Here is an 18,963-nt window from a genome sequence, read left to right as displayed (position 1 = left end):
GGAAATTAACTTCTCCTTTAAGATGCTAAATTAACACTTGCATTTTTTTATGGGTAATATGTCACCAATATGTCAAATTTCTAAAATATTTTTAAGAATGTTGACCGTTGACATTTCTTAATTTTTATTTTATTTTTTTGTATCATACAGGTCTGGAACAATTTAAGGGTGAGTAAATGGTTACAAATTTGTCATTTTTGGGATGAACTATCACTTCATTGCTTAATGTTTTTGTGGGCAAGTATAAGTATAAGTATGTAAAATTCAAAATGGGTTGTGCAGAAAAATAAATAAATAACATTGAGGCATTGTGCTAACGTCACTCATTCTTGACGTATGTTGACATAAAAAGGAATTCCCATTAATTTTCTTTTTCAGAGCTTTAGGGTTTGTTTGAGTAGTGAAAAATTGTTTCTTTACGATGTCAACCATCAGATAAGAGACATTCAATCTTCGTGGCACAGGTCCAAGTGATCTTTGAAACTTAACTTTCTGCTTTGATGATAGTTTTATCTTTACTCCTTTGTAGTATTTCTTTTCTTGGAGCTTAGAAACATCAACAAACAGATTGGTCAACTGTTTTATAGCGAGCGAACAGGAACCCCTAGGAATACACCAATGTAAACTAAAGAAGTGTAGTTTATCTGCTTTAAGGGAGGTTAATGATCGTTCAGTGTATTTCATTAATAACTAAACAACAAAAAAAAAAAGACGTGTGAGAGAAGTTTGTAAAAAGCATTAAAAATTATAAAGTTGATTTTATTAGGTTTCATTTCAATCAGTAGGCAAAAAACATTTTGTCAAGAGGACAACCAATTTAGAAATATAATCTGGGAATCTACAAAATAAGTGAAATATAAAAAAAAAAAATCCAAAAACAACAAAAATAGTCACACAGCCAAAATCCAGAACAATATGATCCTTTTCTGAAAAAAAGGAAGAGAAAACAAAAAAGAACAGAGCAACAATCAAAATAATATGTACAATAAAATGTCATAGTATTTACATTAAGGCATTTCAATTACACAAAACTTGTCAAATTCCACTTCACAAAGCCAATGCAATAAATACATCGATTTTACAAGAACCAGTTGATGCTTTAACCCTCTCTTAAATGTATGAAAGGCAGCCGAATTGCGGTAATAGTGAAATAATGGTAACCTGCTGAATTTTTACTGTCTGTTTTTTATGAACAAGAAGTTAAGCCTGTGCTGCTGATAAAAACAAAGATGAAAAGGCACTTTAAGATGAAATGTGTTCAAAAGAACAGTCACTGTGGTCTCGTACATTCATATGAGTTTATGCATCAATGACAGTAGGAAAACAAACGCTCTGCATGCTTCTGTGTGTAGAAAGGAGACTGTACAAATCACACAGCTGTCTAAAGCCCTTTTCCACTTCTCATTGCTTTTCTATACCGTTGTTTAATAATTCATGAAATAATTGCTGTTCAGTAGCAGCACATTATCATCCAAAGCTATAAATACTTCAGCAACTAAAAAGAGGGAATCGCAGTATAGCTTGTGTACCTGAAACCCCGCTATGAGCAGTAACTATTCCAGTGATATATATTAAAAGCATTTATCATACATAGCTAGTCATCTTTTCCAGTCGAATTCAAGTGCAAAGTAAAATGGGAGTTGTGTCTTAGTGCTTTGCAGAGTCCTGTGTAGTCTACAGTTCACTCATGTTTAAAAACAATCTTCCAATTAAAGGATGAGAGCGAGTCTCATGTACACAGCTTATGTCAAAATGAGATGAGGGTCCTAACAGAAATTTGATCTATACATCCTAAAGAGAGAGGAAAAAGGTACAATAAGAAATTGGATTTTGTGGTAATATCAAAAGTTTTTTTCAGTTTACAGTTGACAGCTCAACGCTCTCAACAGGTCAGAGAAAGAAGATTACCCTAAACATCATAAGGTTCGTCGCTGTTATCACTTCAAGTGCATAATTATAATAAGAAGAAGAAGTATCTGTCTTTTTTTTCAGTTAGTGTGTTTAATTCTGGTGCCTCTTCATATGCAGGGCGAGATGATCGGAGCGCGAAAAGCTGCGGCTGCACACGGCGCACTGGAAGGGTTTGGCTCCCGTGTGCTTCCTGAAGTGACGCGTCAGTTCATCGGAACGAGCGAACCGCCAATCGCAGCCCTCCCACGTGCACCTATACGGCTTCTCACCTGAACACAGAACACAAAGGAAACAAAGTTTGATTAGGTACATCAAGTCACGAATACAATACGGAAGAAACTATCATTCACGGTTAAAAAACAGGTTTCTTTTCACTAATACATTAGTAATACTAAATGAGTAATCTGTGTGGGTAGGGTTTCTCTGTCATCACTATAGTAACCATAACAAACATATACTGAGAGGTGTGGAGCGCATAAACTTCACTTAACTCAATCTCTAAGATTAAAGTATTTCAGTATTTTGGTAGGTTCGTAGAGGCCGCTGACAAGACTAAACTCATAGTCGACCATAAATAGCAGCGCAGTGTTTGCCTTTCTAGAACACGGGGTTTAGAACTTGTTTTTTTAAAAGGCCATGAGGTTTTTATTTTCTCTTCGAAAAATGAAGTCGGTTTGATAATCCTTGTGGAAAAGCTCACAAAATAGAAATTCAGATAGACTATGCTAGATAATAAAAGCAAATCTTATAGTTAAACTACTCTAGAACGATTATGAATAATGTGAACCGTTTTAAAGACTTTATTTTGTGTCTTTTCTTTCATCATTTAGTCTAAATTGTTCCCAACATTTACGAGTTTCTTTCTTCTTTTGAACACAAAAGAAGATATTCTGAAGAATGTTGCCATTGTTGTAGCCATTGACTTTCACAGTATGGAAAAAAAATGCTATGCAAGTTAATGGTTACCGACAGTGATGGGTGTAACTAGTTACATGTAATGAAATTATGTAATTTAATTACAAAATAAACATAACCGTAATCTGTTACTGTAACTGAAAAAAAAACAGTGAGACACCAAAGTTTCAGGAGATTAGGACACAGAATAGGACACGTGTTTATTCGATAACTGTTTGTATATTTGGGTTTATGTATATGGTTTTTTAAATATTATGTTTGTTTGTTTTTTCCCCCCAAGACATAGCTATGCAAAGATTTGTTTTTTAAAAACAGTATCATAGCTATTAAAATATATCTTATGATTTTAAATCAGTATTTTTTTTTCTTAAAATTTCAAAAAAGAGGTGCTAAAGTTAGATTTTGTAATGGCTGTGCTTTAAAATAATGCAATAAGCTCCAAGAAACCTTGGTTTACAGTGAATTTATAACAGCTAAGGGGCATTGTTAGGCATGACACGAAACAAATAGTTCTGGTCCTTGATTCTTATTGGTTGAGCCATGTTCGAAACTGTTGTAAATTACTCTACAAACATACACCTTTGTTTACATCTGTGTGTTAATCAGCATCCACTTAGTTGCAATCACAACCGTTTCTGAGGAACTACATTGTTTGGCGGAAGAATAATGTTTTTATTACTATCATTACACTTTATTCGCTCTGTTTTATTTTGTGAAACCTTGCTATGTATTTGAAATAACCATTTTATAAAAACAATAAGCCCGGTCAAGCTGTGGTTTACAGTGAATTTACAACAGCTAAGGGGGTTTTAGGCACTCTGCTTCGTGCCTTAGCTGTTATAAATTCACTGTAAACCACGGCTTCTTGGGGATTATTGCTTTGTTATAAAATTGATAGTTCTGGTCTTTGATTCTTATTGGTTGAGCCACGTTCAAAGCTGTTGTAAATTACTCTACAAACATACACCTTTGTTTACGTCTGTGTGTTAATCAGCATCCACTTAGTTGCAATCACAACCGTTTCTGAGGAATTACATTGTTTGGCGGAAGAATAATGTTTTTATTACTATCATTACACTTTATTCGCTCTGTTTTATTTTGTGAAACCTTGCTATGTATTTGAAATAACCATTTTATAAAAACAATAAGCCCGGTCAAGCTGTGGTTTACAGTGAATTTACAACAGCTAAGGGGGTTTTAGGCACTCTGCTTCGTGCCTTAGCTGTTATAAATTCACTGTAAACCACGGCTTCTTGGGGATTATTGCTTTGTTTTAAAATTGATAGTTCCGGTCTTTGATTCTTATTGGTTGAGCCACGTTCAAAGCTGTTGTAAATTACTCTACAAACATACACCTTTGTTTACGTCTGTGTGTTAATCAGCATCCACTTAGTTGCAATCATAACCGTTTTTGAGGAACTACATTGTTTGGCGGAAGAATAATCTTTTTAATAATACCATTACATTTTGGAATAACCATTTTATAAACTCTGCTTCGTGTCTTGCCTAACAACGCCCCTTAGCTGTTATAAATTCACTGTAAACCACAGCTTCACGGAGCTTACTGCTTTATATTATCATCTTAATTCAAGTGATGAAGGATTTTAAAATTTGTGTTGAGTACTTCCGTAAGATTAACCCTGCCTGCTTTGAATGTTTCAAAATGATTAACAGTTGAAAACATTTGTTAGAAGCTTAGAAAAATAATCAAATGTAAATCAATTAGATTACTTTAATAAAGTAATTGAAATAGTTACACTACTTATTATATTTTAAATAGGATAACCTATTTATCTGTAACCTATTCAGTTTCCAAAGTAACTGGCTTCCCAACATTGGCTACCAGCAACTGTTTTGTTACCAAACTCATATAGGTTTGGAACAGCTTGAGGGTGAGTAAATGATGACAGAATTTTCATTTTTGGGCGAACTATCACTATAGTGGATAATTTGCGCAACAATGAAAATTTAGTGATCACACCATTCCAAACCTGTATGACTGCTTTATTCTGTGGAACACAGAAGATATTTTAGAGAATGTTTTACTATGTTTGTCTATACAGTGCAAATCAATGGGGTCCAAAACAACATTTGACTTTGTGTTACAGAGAAGAAACAAACTCACACAGATTTGGAATGAGATGTGACACTGAAGTACCATTTAACTGGGAGCCGAAGGACTACAAAAAGCGATACTGCAAGTTAAACAGTTTCATGCAGTAGGTGCGGTGCTCAAAAACAATTAACTAGCTAAACGTCAGAACATGTGCCTTTCTTGAGCTTTAACGTTTGCGAGGAGAGCCCTGAACAGGAATCCTGTAATGACTTGTTTGGATAGCTCATCTCATGCGTTGTCTGCCTGAGGCCCCTCTCTTCTCTTTCCAAGGACTGGTTGGATTGGATTTTTATCTTCATTGGTTATCTGGACATGGTGTGGCTTCTTTCAGTCAAATAAAATAGTCCAATAAAATAATCATACCTGTTCAAGCTAACAGGATAGTGGTTGGTAATGGTTTTATAATACTATTTAAAAGTACAGTTCAACCAAAAATGAATATTCTGTCATTAATCAAGTTGTTCCAAACCCGTAAGACCTTCATCGGAACACAAATTAAGATATTTTTGATAAATCTGAGAGCTTTCTGACCGCTTTTATCACGAGTAACACGGCCTTGAACGTGATAGTTGTGTTGCTGTCTATGCAGGGTAAGAAAGCTTTCAGATTTCATCAAAAATATCTTAATTTGTGTTTCAAAGACAAATGAAGGTCTTACATGAGGTGAATAATTTATGACAGAATTTTCATTTTTGGCTGAACTATCCCTTTAATATTATTAACGAGTATAAAGTTAAATCTACACTACCATTTGTTTTTTTCTTTGTTTTTTTTTTTTCAAGAAATTTAAACTTTTATTCAGCAGGATGCTTTACAGAGACCAAACTTTAAAGTGGAAGTTAGCAGGTTAAAAAGCCTTAAAATATTTAGATCTGTGATATTTAGTGAACTTTGTATAAATATACTAACATTTATTTTTAAAATTTTTGTGTATTTATTTTAAACAATTTTGTGTAGCTTGGGTACTAAAAATCTTGGCATCATTACATTGACCCAACCTGTTCTCTAGGAGGAAAAAAAAAAAAAAAAAAAGTATTATGAACTAAATGTCTTTTTGAATTTGAAACTAGCACCTGCACTGTGTAAATCTCACCTGTTCATTCAAATATAGAAACACTGTCAACTGACTAAATCATGTCACGTCAAGTCTTTCAGAAAAAGAGTGGGTGTTGTTATCTCATCGCAATTGTGCTTTACAACCAGTATGAGCCTGTAATTAGGATTAGGAAACGTAAATCTATACCTTGAAAATAAAAAAGCCCTGATAAGTACAGTAGTATATCAGTTGATTGAGTTTACATACCAAAGGCCACATTCCCGAATGTATTAATATTCACTCCTTTTTTTTTGTTTACTTCATAGTTCATATTTTCATATGTTGCCTAGAGGTCATTCAGATACTGGACGTTCTAAATTGATTTGGAAAAAAGGAAGAAGAATAGGCTGTTCCTGCTGATGTATTTGGGCCAGGTTTTGGTGCAATCTCATATTAGGAAGCGATGCAGGATAGCTTTCAGGCAGCGTGCGAGAATGAACGCATGTGCATGCCAACAACGCACTTCTGCCCAGCAACATGACAGTAAAGTGCCAAAATAGGAGGCCAGCTTTATCGAGCATAAATAAAACCATTTTTAATTGGGGAACTCTTACCAGTGTGTGTCCTCAAGTGAGCTTTCAGGTGGGACGACTTGGTGTAAACTTTCTTACAACCTAAAAAAAGAGAACAGCTTTTGTTACTCACGGCTGGAAGCATTTGAGTGTTCAAAAAATGATGGGAAGCTGTTAAACATTGACAGAATAATCAAATTATCATTTTAAAGTATTAAAAATGCAATTATTATGTTTGATGCATGAACAGTTTGTCAAGAGCGCGCGTCAATCTTTTTTAGAGACTAAAAAAAAGCTATTGTTAAAAATAGTACTTATTAAAATAATAAACATTATTAAATATTATAAATGGTCAGTATTAAAAACAATGCAATCACTATGTTTGATACATAAACAGCAAGACAAGAGTGTTTTACTTTTTTGAGATAAAAATGTTGGAAGGCTATTGATAAAATATGTAAATTATTAAAATAGTTAAAAATATTAAATATTTCAATTATAAATTAGGTATTAAAATCATGCTTGACATGAACAGTATGACAAGAGTGTTTTAAAGAGATAAAACAATTATTAAAATAATTATAAATTCATAAATATTAAAAACTGCAATTATTCCTGATGCATAAACAGCAAGACAAGATAAAAATGTTCAGAGGCTATTGAGAAAATATATAAATGATAAAAACAGTTATAAAATGATTACATATTTAAATTCTAAATTGTAAAAAAACAATGCAATTATCATGCTTGACACATAAACAGTATGACAAGAGTGTTTAAGAGTGTTTTAAGGAATGCAAATATTGTGAGGTTACTGATAAAAAAAAAAATAAATAAAAATTAAAAAAGCAATTATTCTTAATGCATATACAGCAAAACAAAAGTTTTTATTTTTATTTTTAGAAGATAAAAATGCTCGGAGGCTATTGATAAAATATATAACTAATAAAAAACAGTTATAAATGATTACAAATTTAAATTATAAATTGTAAAAAACAATGCAGTTATTATGCTTGACACATAAATAGTATGACAAGAGTGTTTTAAGGAATAAAAATATTGTGAGGCTACTGATAAAAAAAGAATTATTAAAATAATTATAAATTCATATATATTTTTGATGCATAAACAGCAAGACAAGAGTTTTTTTTTTTTTTTTTTTAGAAGATAAAATGTTGGGAGGCTATTGATAAAATATATAAATTATAAAAATTACATATTTAAATGCAGTTTTTATGCTTGACACATAAACATTATGACAAAAGTGTTTAAGAGTGTTTTAAGGAATAAAAATATTGTGAGGCTACTGATAAAAAAAGAATTATTAGAATAATTATAAATTCTTAAATATTAAAAAATGAATTTATTCTTGATACATAAACAGCAAGACAGGAGTGTTTTAATTTTTAGAAGATAAAAAATATTGTGAGGTTACTGAGAACTATACATAGAACTATATAACTGTGAAAACAAATACATTAAATATTTAAATGATAAATAGTAATTACTAAAAACAATGCAATTATTGTGTTTGATGCATACACTGTATGACAAAAAATTATAATCATTTGAGAGATCATAAAATGCAAAAAAGCTACTGATAAAAATATAAAAAGATTCATAAATTAATAAACAATATAAATAGTATTTAATTTTAATAAAATGCAATTAATGGGCTTGATGCATAAACAGTATAAGATTGGTTTAATACTTTGACATTAAAAGCTAGAAGGCTTTTGAAAACAAAAAATATTCAAATAATACTAAAATGATAATTTTAGTGATGTCTGAAGCATTAATGGTAGGAAATTTTGATCTTTTTAGTCACCAACACGAAATCAGTTGGTTCACTCATCGCCACAGTCACATATAAGAGCATCCTGTTATTTGGTTTCAGTGTGCTTTCTTTTCCAATTAGGAATCCAAAGCCCATCTCATGTCGTTAGCAGTAAAACCCCACTCAGTGAAGTAAAGCAGTGATGGGTTCTTAATTGCGAAGCTCGTCGCTTCAGACATGCAGCTTCTTAGCGTAAATGCACTATTAATGGCACTGTGAGGCTTGTCTGTTTTACAATTTGCCCAGTCAATTTGATGCAACAGGATTCAATAACAATCAGCCTGACGTCAACTCTTTGGCATTCATTTCGAGCTCTGGTTAAAAGGCTTTGGCCGTCTCTGAATTATTTAACAGTGGATTCGAGTGCGTGAGTAAGAAAGTGCAGTAGAAAGCAACGTAGTGCTTTCGAAAACACAAGGGCATTTTGTGAATTTTGACATTTGATTCCAGCTCAATTGAAATATATCAGGTTGTACCTGGAAAATCACAGTGGTGTATCCGTCTTTTCTCGAGGTCTGGGTTTGTTCTTCGGTTGTAACGGACAGGCATTGACCCTGGGGTGGCGGGAGCTCGTGTCGAGGCGGGTGTTGGGTGACTGGGCGCGTGGACAGCCATTTTGGAGGCGATAGTTGCGGCGTAAGATGGCGGTGGTGTCAGATTGTGAAGCAGTTCCTTCTGTCTGTCAGGACTGCCAGGTTCTGAAGTGGGAGGCGAGGGGGGAAGATAGGGCATTTTGAGCTGCGAGTGGGCCTGACCCTGAGGATGCACGAAATGACCCGGGCCGAGAGGGTAGCCGGTGGCCGACATGCCACAGTACGGCTTGGCAGCAGTCTGTTGGGTCGCCAAGTGCAGGTCGTGGAAAGTATGCATCTGCGAGGGCACAGAGTGAGCGTGAGTGTGGGAGTGCGAATTGGCTTGATGGGGGACGTCCAGCTCGGAGTTGAGGAGCTGGAAGAGCGGCCCATCTTGCGGGATGTCAAAGCCTTGCATCTCCTGCTTGACAAACACCCCGGAGTTATCATCCATGGCGTTGATTTCAGAACCCGAAGTGGAACTCGAGTTAAAGATGCTGGTGAAATCGGGGAGTGCGGATGAAACGGGGCCTGTCGAGCTCACCGGACACTCGGGATGCGAGAAAGGCGCTGTCACAGGTTCAGTTTTGATCTGGCTGGGGACCGAAGGCCGTGCCGGCCGGCACATCCCCGTTCTTAGATAAGCAATGTCGGGGAGGAAGACATTCATGTTGATGCTGTAAGGAGAACCGTGCTCGTCCCCAAAAAACTGGTCCATTGAGGAGACGCTCTCTCGTCTTAACTTCTTTGGGTCGGGGAGAGCCACAGGTTGTGGAGATAGATATTTATCCATCTCTAGTTTAGCCTAAAGAGAAGAAGAGAGAAGCATAAAGTTGTAAATGCAGTTGTAAAGGCCATTAAAGGCAAACAAGATAAACAGATTTTAGAATAATAACTGCTGGAATATTGCACACGCTGCTTCTGTCAGCAAAGCTGGCAGGATCTCCTGGGACGGCTTGTGTTGGCAGAGCACAAACACAGTATACATAAAAATTTAGAAAAGCTTGCAAGAATGCAAATATTCACTTACTGTTACAACAATGGCCAACATGCCTGCTTACTCAGCTAACCTGGCACTGAGTAAAAATATACTGAACACAGCAGACACTTAATTCAGCTTACAATATAAATATATTTTGCAAAAAAAAAAAAAAAAAAAAAAAAAAAAAAAAAACATTTTTCCCCCAGTGCACTTGCTATGTGATTATTTGCTAATATGTGTTATGAAATGTATAAGAAAAAAACAACTGGCCAATATTTCCTTTCTTTCCTCTTAAACTGAGGACAATTTGGACTACTTGAAATCTGATGAAAACAATGATGACTCCTCACTATATTATTTTTTATTTTCATCTATTTTTATTTTTATTTAATTAAAAATAAGTAAAGTTCTTTAGTAATATATATATGAACAAGCAAGCACGTTGGAGCAGGTAAAACTGATATATACATCTAGTGATTAACCGGTTTATTGGCTAGGTTTTTAATCAGTTATATTTATACTGCCGATTGGCTGTTAGGTAACCGATAATCAGTGTTGAGAAAAGTTACTTTTAAAAGTAATTAATTTCAATATTGCGTTATTCCCTAAAAAAGTAACTAATTAAGTTTCTTGGTTACTTTTTATGGAAAGTAATGTGTTACGTTACTTTTGCTTCACTTTTTTAATCTGGGCTGGGCTTGCTTGTTTGTTTTTAATATACAAAGTTATATTTTTGGCAAATATAAAAGCCTTTTCACACCAAAAGCCTCAGGCTAAAGGAAACAAATTCACGTCTGTACAGTAGAATGCAGAAGAAGGAAGTTCAACACTCCTCAGCAATAAAAGAATAATAGAAGGTCAAATGTTTTTGCTTTTCAATCAATACATGCAAAAAAAAAAAAAAAAAACAAACAAACAAACAAAAAAAGTACTGGCTTTACTTGTTTGACAAAGGTATTTTCTTGTAAATTAAAAAGTAATGCGTTACTTTGATTACGTAACTCGCGTTACTTGTAATGCGTTACCCCCAACATGGCCGATAATCATGTCTGTTGGACGATTAGCAGACAGGTCTTTAAACCTTACCAACTGATAATAAAAAAAATTTTTTTTCCTGTGAATTTTCAGTAAAACGGTGTAAAATATATGTCCATCTCATCTGCCGTCATTAAAAGTATTATGTTTACAGTATAGCAGCATTATAAATATTTGAATGAAAGTGTGATTTTTACTGAAACGTTAAAGGACGGACCTTGACGTTTTAAGAGCTGATCTGCAATCGTGTGTATATCGAGAGCATGAATCGGTTGTGTTGCCGTATGGAGCAGTCAGAGGTAAAGCATTTATCAAGTCGTCTTCGATATGTCTCTGCTACATTCCGCCTTAGACTGTAAAACAGCGCTCATACCACAAGCTCAAAACAGACTTGCTGACAGGTGGAAAGCATGCTGGAGAGATTGCTCAGCTTTTCCAAATTGCCACCCAATTATCATAAAACCGTAATCAGCAGAAAATAGTAAATCAAGACTCATTCATTACTTCTTGAGCGTAACATCTATAGAGGAATAAACGTGAGGGAAAATGAAAACACTCACAGTCGTAGATGCATACATATAGACACTCGGAATGCCAGCGCTCTTTAAGTGCTCTTTACGCGGCTGCTACACATAGCTATTTCTGGATTTAGATCTTCCAGCTGTTCGTCGGACATGTATCTCTTTCACAAGTTTTCAGATTGAGGCTCGGCGTTGCTGGGAAGTTTCAGTTCGGAGCCCAAGAGCAGCGTGCGTGGGTGAGGAGGGGGAGTCAGTTGTTGACGGTTCGGTAGCCAAGAAACCAACTGCAAGCAACTGACAGGAGTCTGTGCGCTACCCGACCCAGCCCAGACTCTCTCCCCTGCGTTACAGTCACGGGGAAATCCCAAAAACATCACCAAATGCTTCTAAAATACACGAGTGATTCTTCATTTAAGGACGCTTCGGAACACTTAAGAAATTGAACAGTAATTGTTCTTTGTGTTATGCTGTGTGTGAAGGTAATGACGTTATGGCAATGACTTTTATTTATTTGTTTGTTTGTATTTGGACAACACTGAATTAGCGAACACAACTTGATTAACTTTGTAGATAAATTTCTCATAGATAAACTTTCAAATTCTAATAATGTAAAAATTAATACATAATAACCTTATGTTATAAAAATCAATGCAGATCATGATTTAAAATTCCTAAAATTCATTTGTCAAATTTAATTGTTTAAACACTGCCTGACATGGTGTAAATGGTTGAGCATTTTAGAAAGAAAGAAAAAAAAAGATTAGGTCGATTAGGTTATGATAAAAAATAAGCAATTATGTTTATAAAATTACAAGCAGAGATTATATGTAATATATAGACTATAATACACTGAAATACGTTCCTATGACAGTGTAAAGTAGAATTGTCCTGAATTTAACCGTTTTTGTGCGTTTATTAAAAATAGGAAGGTGCAAATTCTGGAAGGGAGACAAAATTCTTGAATTCTAAGAATCTAAAAATGTAACATTGTAGCGATGTTTAAATCTACGAGCCGTGAGGAAACAGAATATAAAGTTCGTGTTCTAAACTATTCTTTAAACTAGATTTAATTTTCCCGTCTAAAATGATCGTACGGAATATAAAAGTTCCTCAAATGAAAGAATCGCACATGGCTTGAAGCATTTGATGGGGCATGATGCTGATGGGACTGCAGGCGTGCAGCCTGCCGCATCATCTACAACGGCCCACCTTTCACACGACTGGATGCATTTGATCTTTCATTTATCCAGTGATACAATCATATCTCGAAAAAACGAAGCTTCATGCAAAGAACTGATAAAAACTATTACCTGAGAATAGTCGTTTGGTAAGCTCCTTTCCGTGTCGGGATTCTTGGTTTCAAACGAAAACAGAGAGGAGTCCTCCTGAAAGCCGTCGGACAGTGAGGGTTTGAGAAGCGAGAGAAAGTCATCTTGTCCCGGTGCGAGCGCAGCGCTCATCGTAAGAAGCGTAGCGGCCATAAAGCCGTGGATGTGACGGAGAGAGGGTCCGCAAGATGTGTTTTGATAGACGTTAAAGAAGGGGAGGTGAGTGTATGGTGCATGGAATGACACCCGTACGTGCGCTTTCGGTAGTAATGTCCCGTTTCGCTTCGCTCCGTTCCTGGAGCTCCGGGATATATGTATAATAGCTGAAAGGGCGGAGCCTGACTCTGACAGGGACTGAGAAAGCGAGACGTCTACACCTTTACTACTGCTATTACTGTAACAGCGCAACAAACCCGTCAAAACAGAGAGTTAAATCCGTCCAGCCCTTTACGTCTTTTATTTAGCATTTGAATAATAACGCTAATGCAGCATAGGCTACATAATAAAATCACAACTGACTATAAACAAAAACTGTTTCTATCAGCTAATTTAAAGTTAATTTCATGATGTAAATAAAAACATTCAACATCTTATTTAATAGAAAAAATGCGTGTTGGTCAAGTAAAGAGCCAACAGCAAACAAGTAGTAAAACCGGATCTTTTTAGTGCAGTCAGATTCCCGAACGAATGACTCTTGTGAGTCTGTTCGTTTAAGAGAACCAACAACGTACAGCGTGGTTGTCCGATTCCCGACTCTTATGAGTCGGTGCTTTTAATGAATCAGACTTATGAACCTCTTACTGGATTAACGTATCTGTTAGTCACCTACATAACGCAGACATTATGTTATGCTGTACTTAATAAACACGATAGGCTACACATTATGACATTTGCTATGGCATTAAAAAAAAAAGAATGAATATTTGCCATATATAGCTAAGCCTATATTTTATTTTAATGAATACATTGGGCCAAATTGTAACGCGTTTATGTCGCCTCTAAATGTTATTTTGCAGACGTTCCCGAACGAATGACTCTTGTGAGTCGGTTCTTTTCAGAGAACCAACAACGTACAGCCTGGTCATATTAGCCGGTGCTTTTAATGAATCACACCTATGAATATCTTACTGGATGTATTTGTTAATCACTTACAGAACGCAAATATTATGTTACGCTGTACTTAACGTGATATGCTACTCATTATGACATATGCTGTAATCAGTGGCATTTTTTTTAATGAATATTTCCCACATTTAGGCCTACACTTGTTTGGCAGGCTATTTTTATGAATACAGGGACAAATTATATCATTTATGTCACCTCTAAAAATGTTAAACACATTTTGCAGGAACTTTATCAACACTGGAAGCTGAATAAATAAGCTTTCCATCAATGTGTGGTTTGTTAGGATAGGACAATATTTGGCTGAGATAGAACTATTTTTGAATCTGAATCTGAAGGTGCAAAAAAGTCTAAATATTGAGAAAATCGTCTTTACAGTTGTCCAAATGAAGTTCTTAGCAATGCATATTACTAATCAGAAATTAAGTTTTGATATATTTACAGTTGGAAATGTATAAAATATCCTAATGGAACAAGATCTTTAATTAATATCCTAATGATTTTTGGCATAAAAGAAAAATCAATAATTCTGACCCATACAATTGGTACAATTTGGTTTTAATAATGCATTAGTAAATTAACTAAGATTAATAAATGCTGTAGACGCATAAGTTCATGTTAACTAATGAACCTTATTGTAAAGTGTTACCATTATTATTTCTGATTTGTTATCACTTATGTTCATCTAAAATCTCTTTTTTTTTCTTCTTCTTCAAATATTTATTCCTCGTAAGCACTAAAAAAAACGTTCATGGAACCGTTAAAGAACCGTAATCCTTAAATCCCTTACAATTCTCATCTCTAATAACAAGGTACAGCTGCTACCAAGTTTTAAAGACTTGTCTGTCAGCACGTCTGCATTTACTGTTCACAAAGCTGAAATATAAGGCTTATTTACAAAAGGTAAATGATACCCAACTAGAAAATAAATGTTTACCATAATTTCACATTTTAAAGTAACACAACACGGCAAATAAAAATATCCATCTCAAGCAGACTCAATCAATAAAATGAATCAATAAAACGCAGCTCACTGCTACCGCTGTTCATGTCAGACATTCGAGCCTGTGGCGCGTAACATTAAGATGACACAAATAAGCGGACGACGCGGCTGCGATTAAGGTATGCGCACGCTGCTCTATTTTTATCAGCAGCGTGTCTCGCGTCTTACGAATCAAAACGGAAGGATCCAGATCTCATTACCATCAAACGATACGTTCAGATATTGAGGTATCTCAATGAGTAAAATGCTTATATTCAACTATTTAGTAGCTATGTGTTGCTTATACAATCTGAAGCAGGCCTACTTTAAAAACACATTCACACGCCTGTTTGATTGATTTATTACCATTAAAAAGAAAATTCATAGTTTGAAGTTCACATTCTTCACGGCTACACATCAAACCTGTGTAACTTGTTATGTAATAGGTCTATTAAAACAGACTTTCATCCATGATTGCATGACACAGAGCATCCTACAGTCTTTAAACAAGTTGGACAAGTCTTTATTTAGTTTTCCGTTTGAGCTTTCCGTACCATTCTGGAACGTCTTTATTGGTCTGTTAAAAGAAAAAACATCATTGTTAAATATCTCTGACCATTTCTTTGGACTTTGTGCTTTGAGTAAAATATTCTGTAAAAGTTTATTTTTCAGCAGGTCAAAAAAAAAATCTTTAAAATCGCTTTTTTGTTTATAGAGAAGATAAAATAATGTTTGAAAGGCTCTGTACGTGGGTAAGTAAAACTTACAAACACTGTGGGTTTGGGACCATAGTTGTATTGCTCCTCATCTGTGTTTTTTAAAGTTTTGGATCTGTGAACTGCTGTACCGGTGCCGTCGGTCTCAAGCTCAGGTAGGGACGCAGACAGAGGCCCGCCGTGCTGCTGTGAGCGCATGCTAATCAGGACTTGCTTCATCACAGAAAGTTCCTGCAACAGAGGAAGAACAAACCAGTTGGTAGCTTGAAGTTTTTAGTCTAGAATCTTAGAATATTGTTCGGTTGAAAGAAAGCACCAGCAGCTTGGTGCTTCGATTGCAGTCTTGTTTTGCCAGCAGTGCTATGCCCTTAGGTAGAGCAATTAAGTCAGAAACTGCAAACACAAACATCCCATGTGTCCTCATGTAGGATGTCAACATTCCGTAACATCCATACAACCGCAAGTCATTTAAAACACTGTTATTTGCATATACAGTCAAACTAAAATTTAATCAGACACCTTCAATATTTTTCACATTATCACAGTTTATTCGCTATAGTTTAGAAACTGGTAATAAAACATGACACAAACTTAAGAGTTAAAATGTGTCAGACTCTAGATAATCACAAATGAATTACGCAAACCGCAATTTATATAGACACCTTCAAAATTTCTCACATTATCACAGTTTGTTTGCTAGTTTAGAAAATGGTAATGAAATATGACAAGAACTTAAGAGTTAAACTGTGTCAGAACAAATTCATATTGATATTGAAGATAACTTTGATAGAAAGGCACGTAACAAAACATGGTCAAGTCAAAATGTCAAATCTAATTTTTGGTCCCAAATGTTTATCAATTTTACTGTTAGTCCACTGTATGAAGAATTTTTGGGTATAATGTGTCACAGTTTACTTTATTTTGCTACTCTCACTTGCACAAATGAACTATAGTTTCTTTCAGGCACTAGTAAAAAAATATCAGAAATTATACCTGGTGTCTGAATAATTTTTGGTTTGACTGTGTTTTTTTTTTTTTTTGCTATGAAACACAAAAGGAGAATTTTAAATTAATGCACATATTTGTTTGTCCAACAGCTTACAGTGATAATATCTGTCAAGTTCGGAAAAGGTCAAATAAAAAAAACATAAAAGCAGCCCAAGCAACTTGTGTAATATATTCCAAAACAATGTAAAATCCACTTCTAAAGCCATATAACAAATAAAAAATGTATTATAAATAAATTTAAATAAGTCGGCATTGACTGACAATTACAGAAAAAAAAAAATAAAAATTGCTTTCATGTGCCTTATAACCAAACATTTGCAGGAGAAAAAAAAGTGCTGTCAAACGATTAATCACATCCAAAATAAAAGTTTTTGTTTACATAATATATGTGTGTGTACTGTGTATATTTATTATATAAATACATACACATGCATGTATATATTTAAGAAAAATATGTTGTTTATATATTAAAAATATTTATATATAATATCAATTATATGAATATATATATATATATATATATATATATATATATATATATATATATATATGCATGTAAATATTTTTTAAATATATACTGTATGTGTGTGTGTATTTATATATATACACATAATAAATATACACACATTTATTATGTAAACAAAAACTTATTTTGGATCGCAATTAATAAAACAAAAAATCGTATTTTAGTACTTCATAAGCCTTTAAATATAGTTACTTGGACTACTACTTACACATTTTTTTTTAGTCTATTTATGTATTTTATTTGTCCTTTTTTGGAGCTAGACAAATATTAAGAATTACATGGACTACTTTTATACAGTGTTGGGGGTAATACATTACAAGTAACTTGAGTTATGTAATCAGATTACTTTTTAGTAATCAGATTTACTTAATTAGTAATCAGTAATGCATTACTTTTAAATTGACTTAAAGTTACTTTTTCAAATAAGTATTGCAAGTTGAGTTATTGACTGAGATCTTGTTTCCATGTAGTTCTAGACTAAATGTCAACATGCATTTTACTCATCACACGTGCACAAAAACAGATTTCGTATTCCTAGAAATGAATAAATACTGAAACGCAAACTCAGAATATTCTGCAAACCTGCAATAATTAAATCTATTAAATAGCACAAATATACATTAGGTATTTAATCTCATTGCTGACCTTTGTTGGTCCAATTCAAACATACGAATAAGCAAAAATGACTTGAGTTAAACATCACATTTGTGTTTTTATTTTTCTTGATTTATTGCTCAAATAAGAGTGTTATTATTATTATTCATTTATTTTTGCTTAGCCCAGCCCAGCCCAGGTGAAAAAAGTAATGCATCACTTTCCATAAGAATTAACTTAGTAACACAATTAGTTACTTTTTTAGAGAGTAACACAATATTGCAATGAATTACTTTTAAAAGTAACTTTCCCCAACACTGCTTGTATAGTACTTTTATGGGGCTTGAGAGACATGTCAGTGACATGAGTGTGAATAAAACACAGAATTTTCATTTTTGGATGAACTATTCCATTATGTATACATGTTTTTTGCAGATACTATTCTTTTCATGCTCTCTTTCTATCTCTCTTGCTTTTGTTCTCACCCTTTCATTTTTAATTAGAATGCACATTCACAAAACACCACACATATACGAAAACACATTACAGAAACCTGCCGGAGCAGCCTGGGGGTTCATGTAAACACTTCATTCATACAGTAAGTTCAATGGTAATTGGAAGTGTATCTTCATAACATCTCCAGTACAAGGGGTGCCCTTAGAGTACCTCTACAAAGCACACACAACCCTGCTTTAGAGTAAATACTTGTGAATCTATTGAAGGAAACGCCCTCAAACACAACAGTGTTCTTTCAATACTCTGAAGTCATCAGTGTAGTACAGTTACGAGAACGGATACAGGTTTGCTGTAAAATGTTGCTGCATAAATGTCACTAAAGAAAATAATAACCAAGTATCTAATTTTTTTTAAACGATGTGGCACAGAGGATGTAAAGTTGCTTGAAAGCAGTAAAACTGCAATATTGCTTACTAACTAATTCACTAAAAAAAGACAATAAAACAAAAAACAAACTAAAACAAAACATACATTTTGTTATATTTATTAAAAAAGGTAACACTTTACAATAAGGTTCCATTAGTTAATCTAAAATAATAAATAAAATAAAAAAATAAAAAAATAAAATTAAACTAAATAAAATTAAATTAAATTAAATTAAATTAAATTAAATTAAATTAAATTAAATTAAATTAAATTAAATTAATTTAATTTAATTTAATTTAATTTAAATA

General features: G+C 33.9%; 2 protein-coding genes across 3 annotated transcripts in view; both read right to left on the bottom strand.

Moving 5' to 3' along the window:
- Positions 1-749: 749 nt before the first annotated feature.
- On the bottom strand, positions 750-13,126 carry klf5a (Kruppel-like factor 5a). Its single transcript, XM_051121647.1, has 4 exons — positions 12,808-13,126; positions 8,864-9,764; positions 6,593-6,652; positions 750-2,180 (listed from the first exon to the last, which is right to left on the bottom strand). The coding sequence occupies exons 1-4, from the start codon at positions 12,976-12,978 to the stop codon at positions 2,002-2,004; spliced, it is 1,311 nt and encodes a 436-aa protein (XP_050977604.1). The 5' UTR covers positions 12,979-13,126; the 3' UTR covers positions 750-2,001.
- Positions 13,127-15,126: 2,000 nt separating this feature from the next.
- The window catches only part of pibf1 (progesterone immunomodulatory binding factor 1), a 41,791-nt gene continuing 37,954 nt past the window's right edge, over positions 15,127-18,963 (bottom strand). For both annotated transcript variants that reach the window (XM_051102488.1, XM_051105774.1), the window contains 2 exons: positions 15,697-15,876; positions 15,127-15,506 (listed from right to left, as the gene is read on the bottom strand). In XM_051102488.1, coding sequence (XP_050958445.1) covers positions 15,453-15,506; positions 15,697-15,876 — 234 coding nt within the window. In that variant the 3' untranslated portion in view covers positions 15,127-15,452. The remainder of the gene's footprint in view (positions 15,507-15,696; positions 15,877-18,963) is intronic.

Source organism: Labeo rohita, chromosome 1, assembly GCF_022985175.1.
Source record: "Labeo rohita strain BAU-BD-2019 chromosome 1, IGBB_LRoh.1.0, whole genome shotgun sequence".
In the NCBI taxonomy this organism is placed as follows: Eukaryota; Metazoa; Chordata; class Actinopteri; order Cypriniformes; family Cyprinidae; genus Labeo; species Labeo rohita.
The sequence above is the reverse complement of the archived record's forward strand: the minus strand, read 5'-3'. Positions and strand labels throughout refer to the sequence as shown.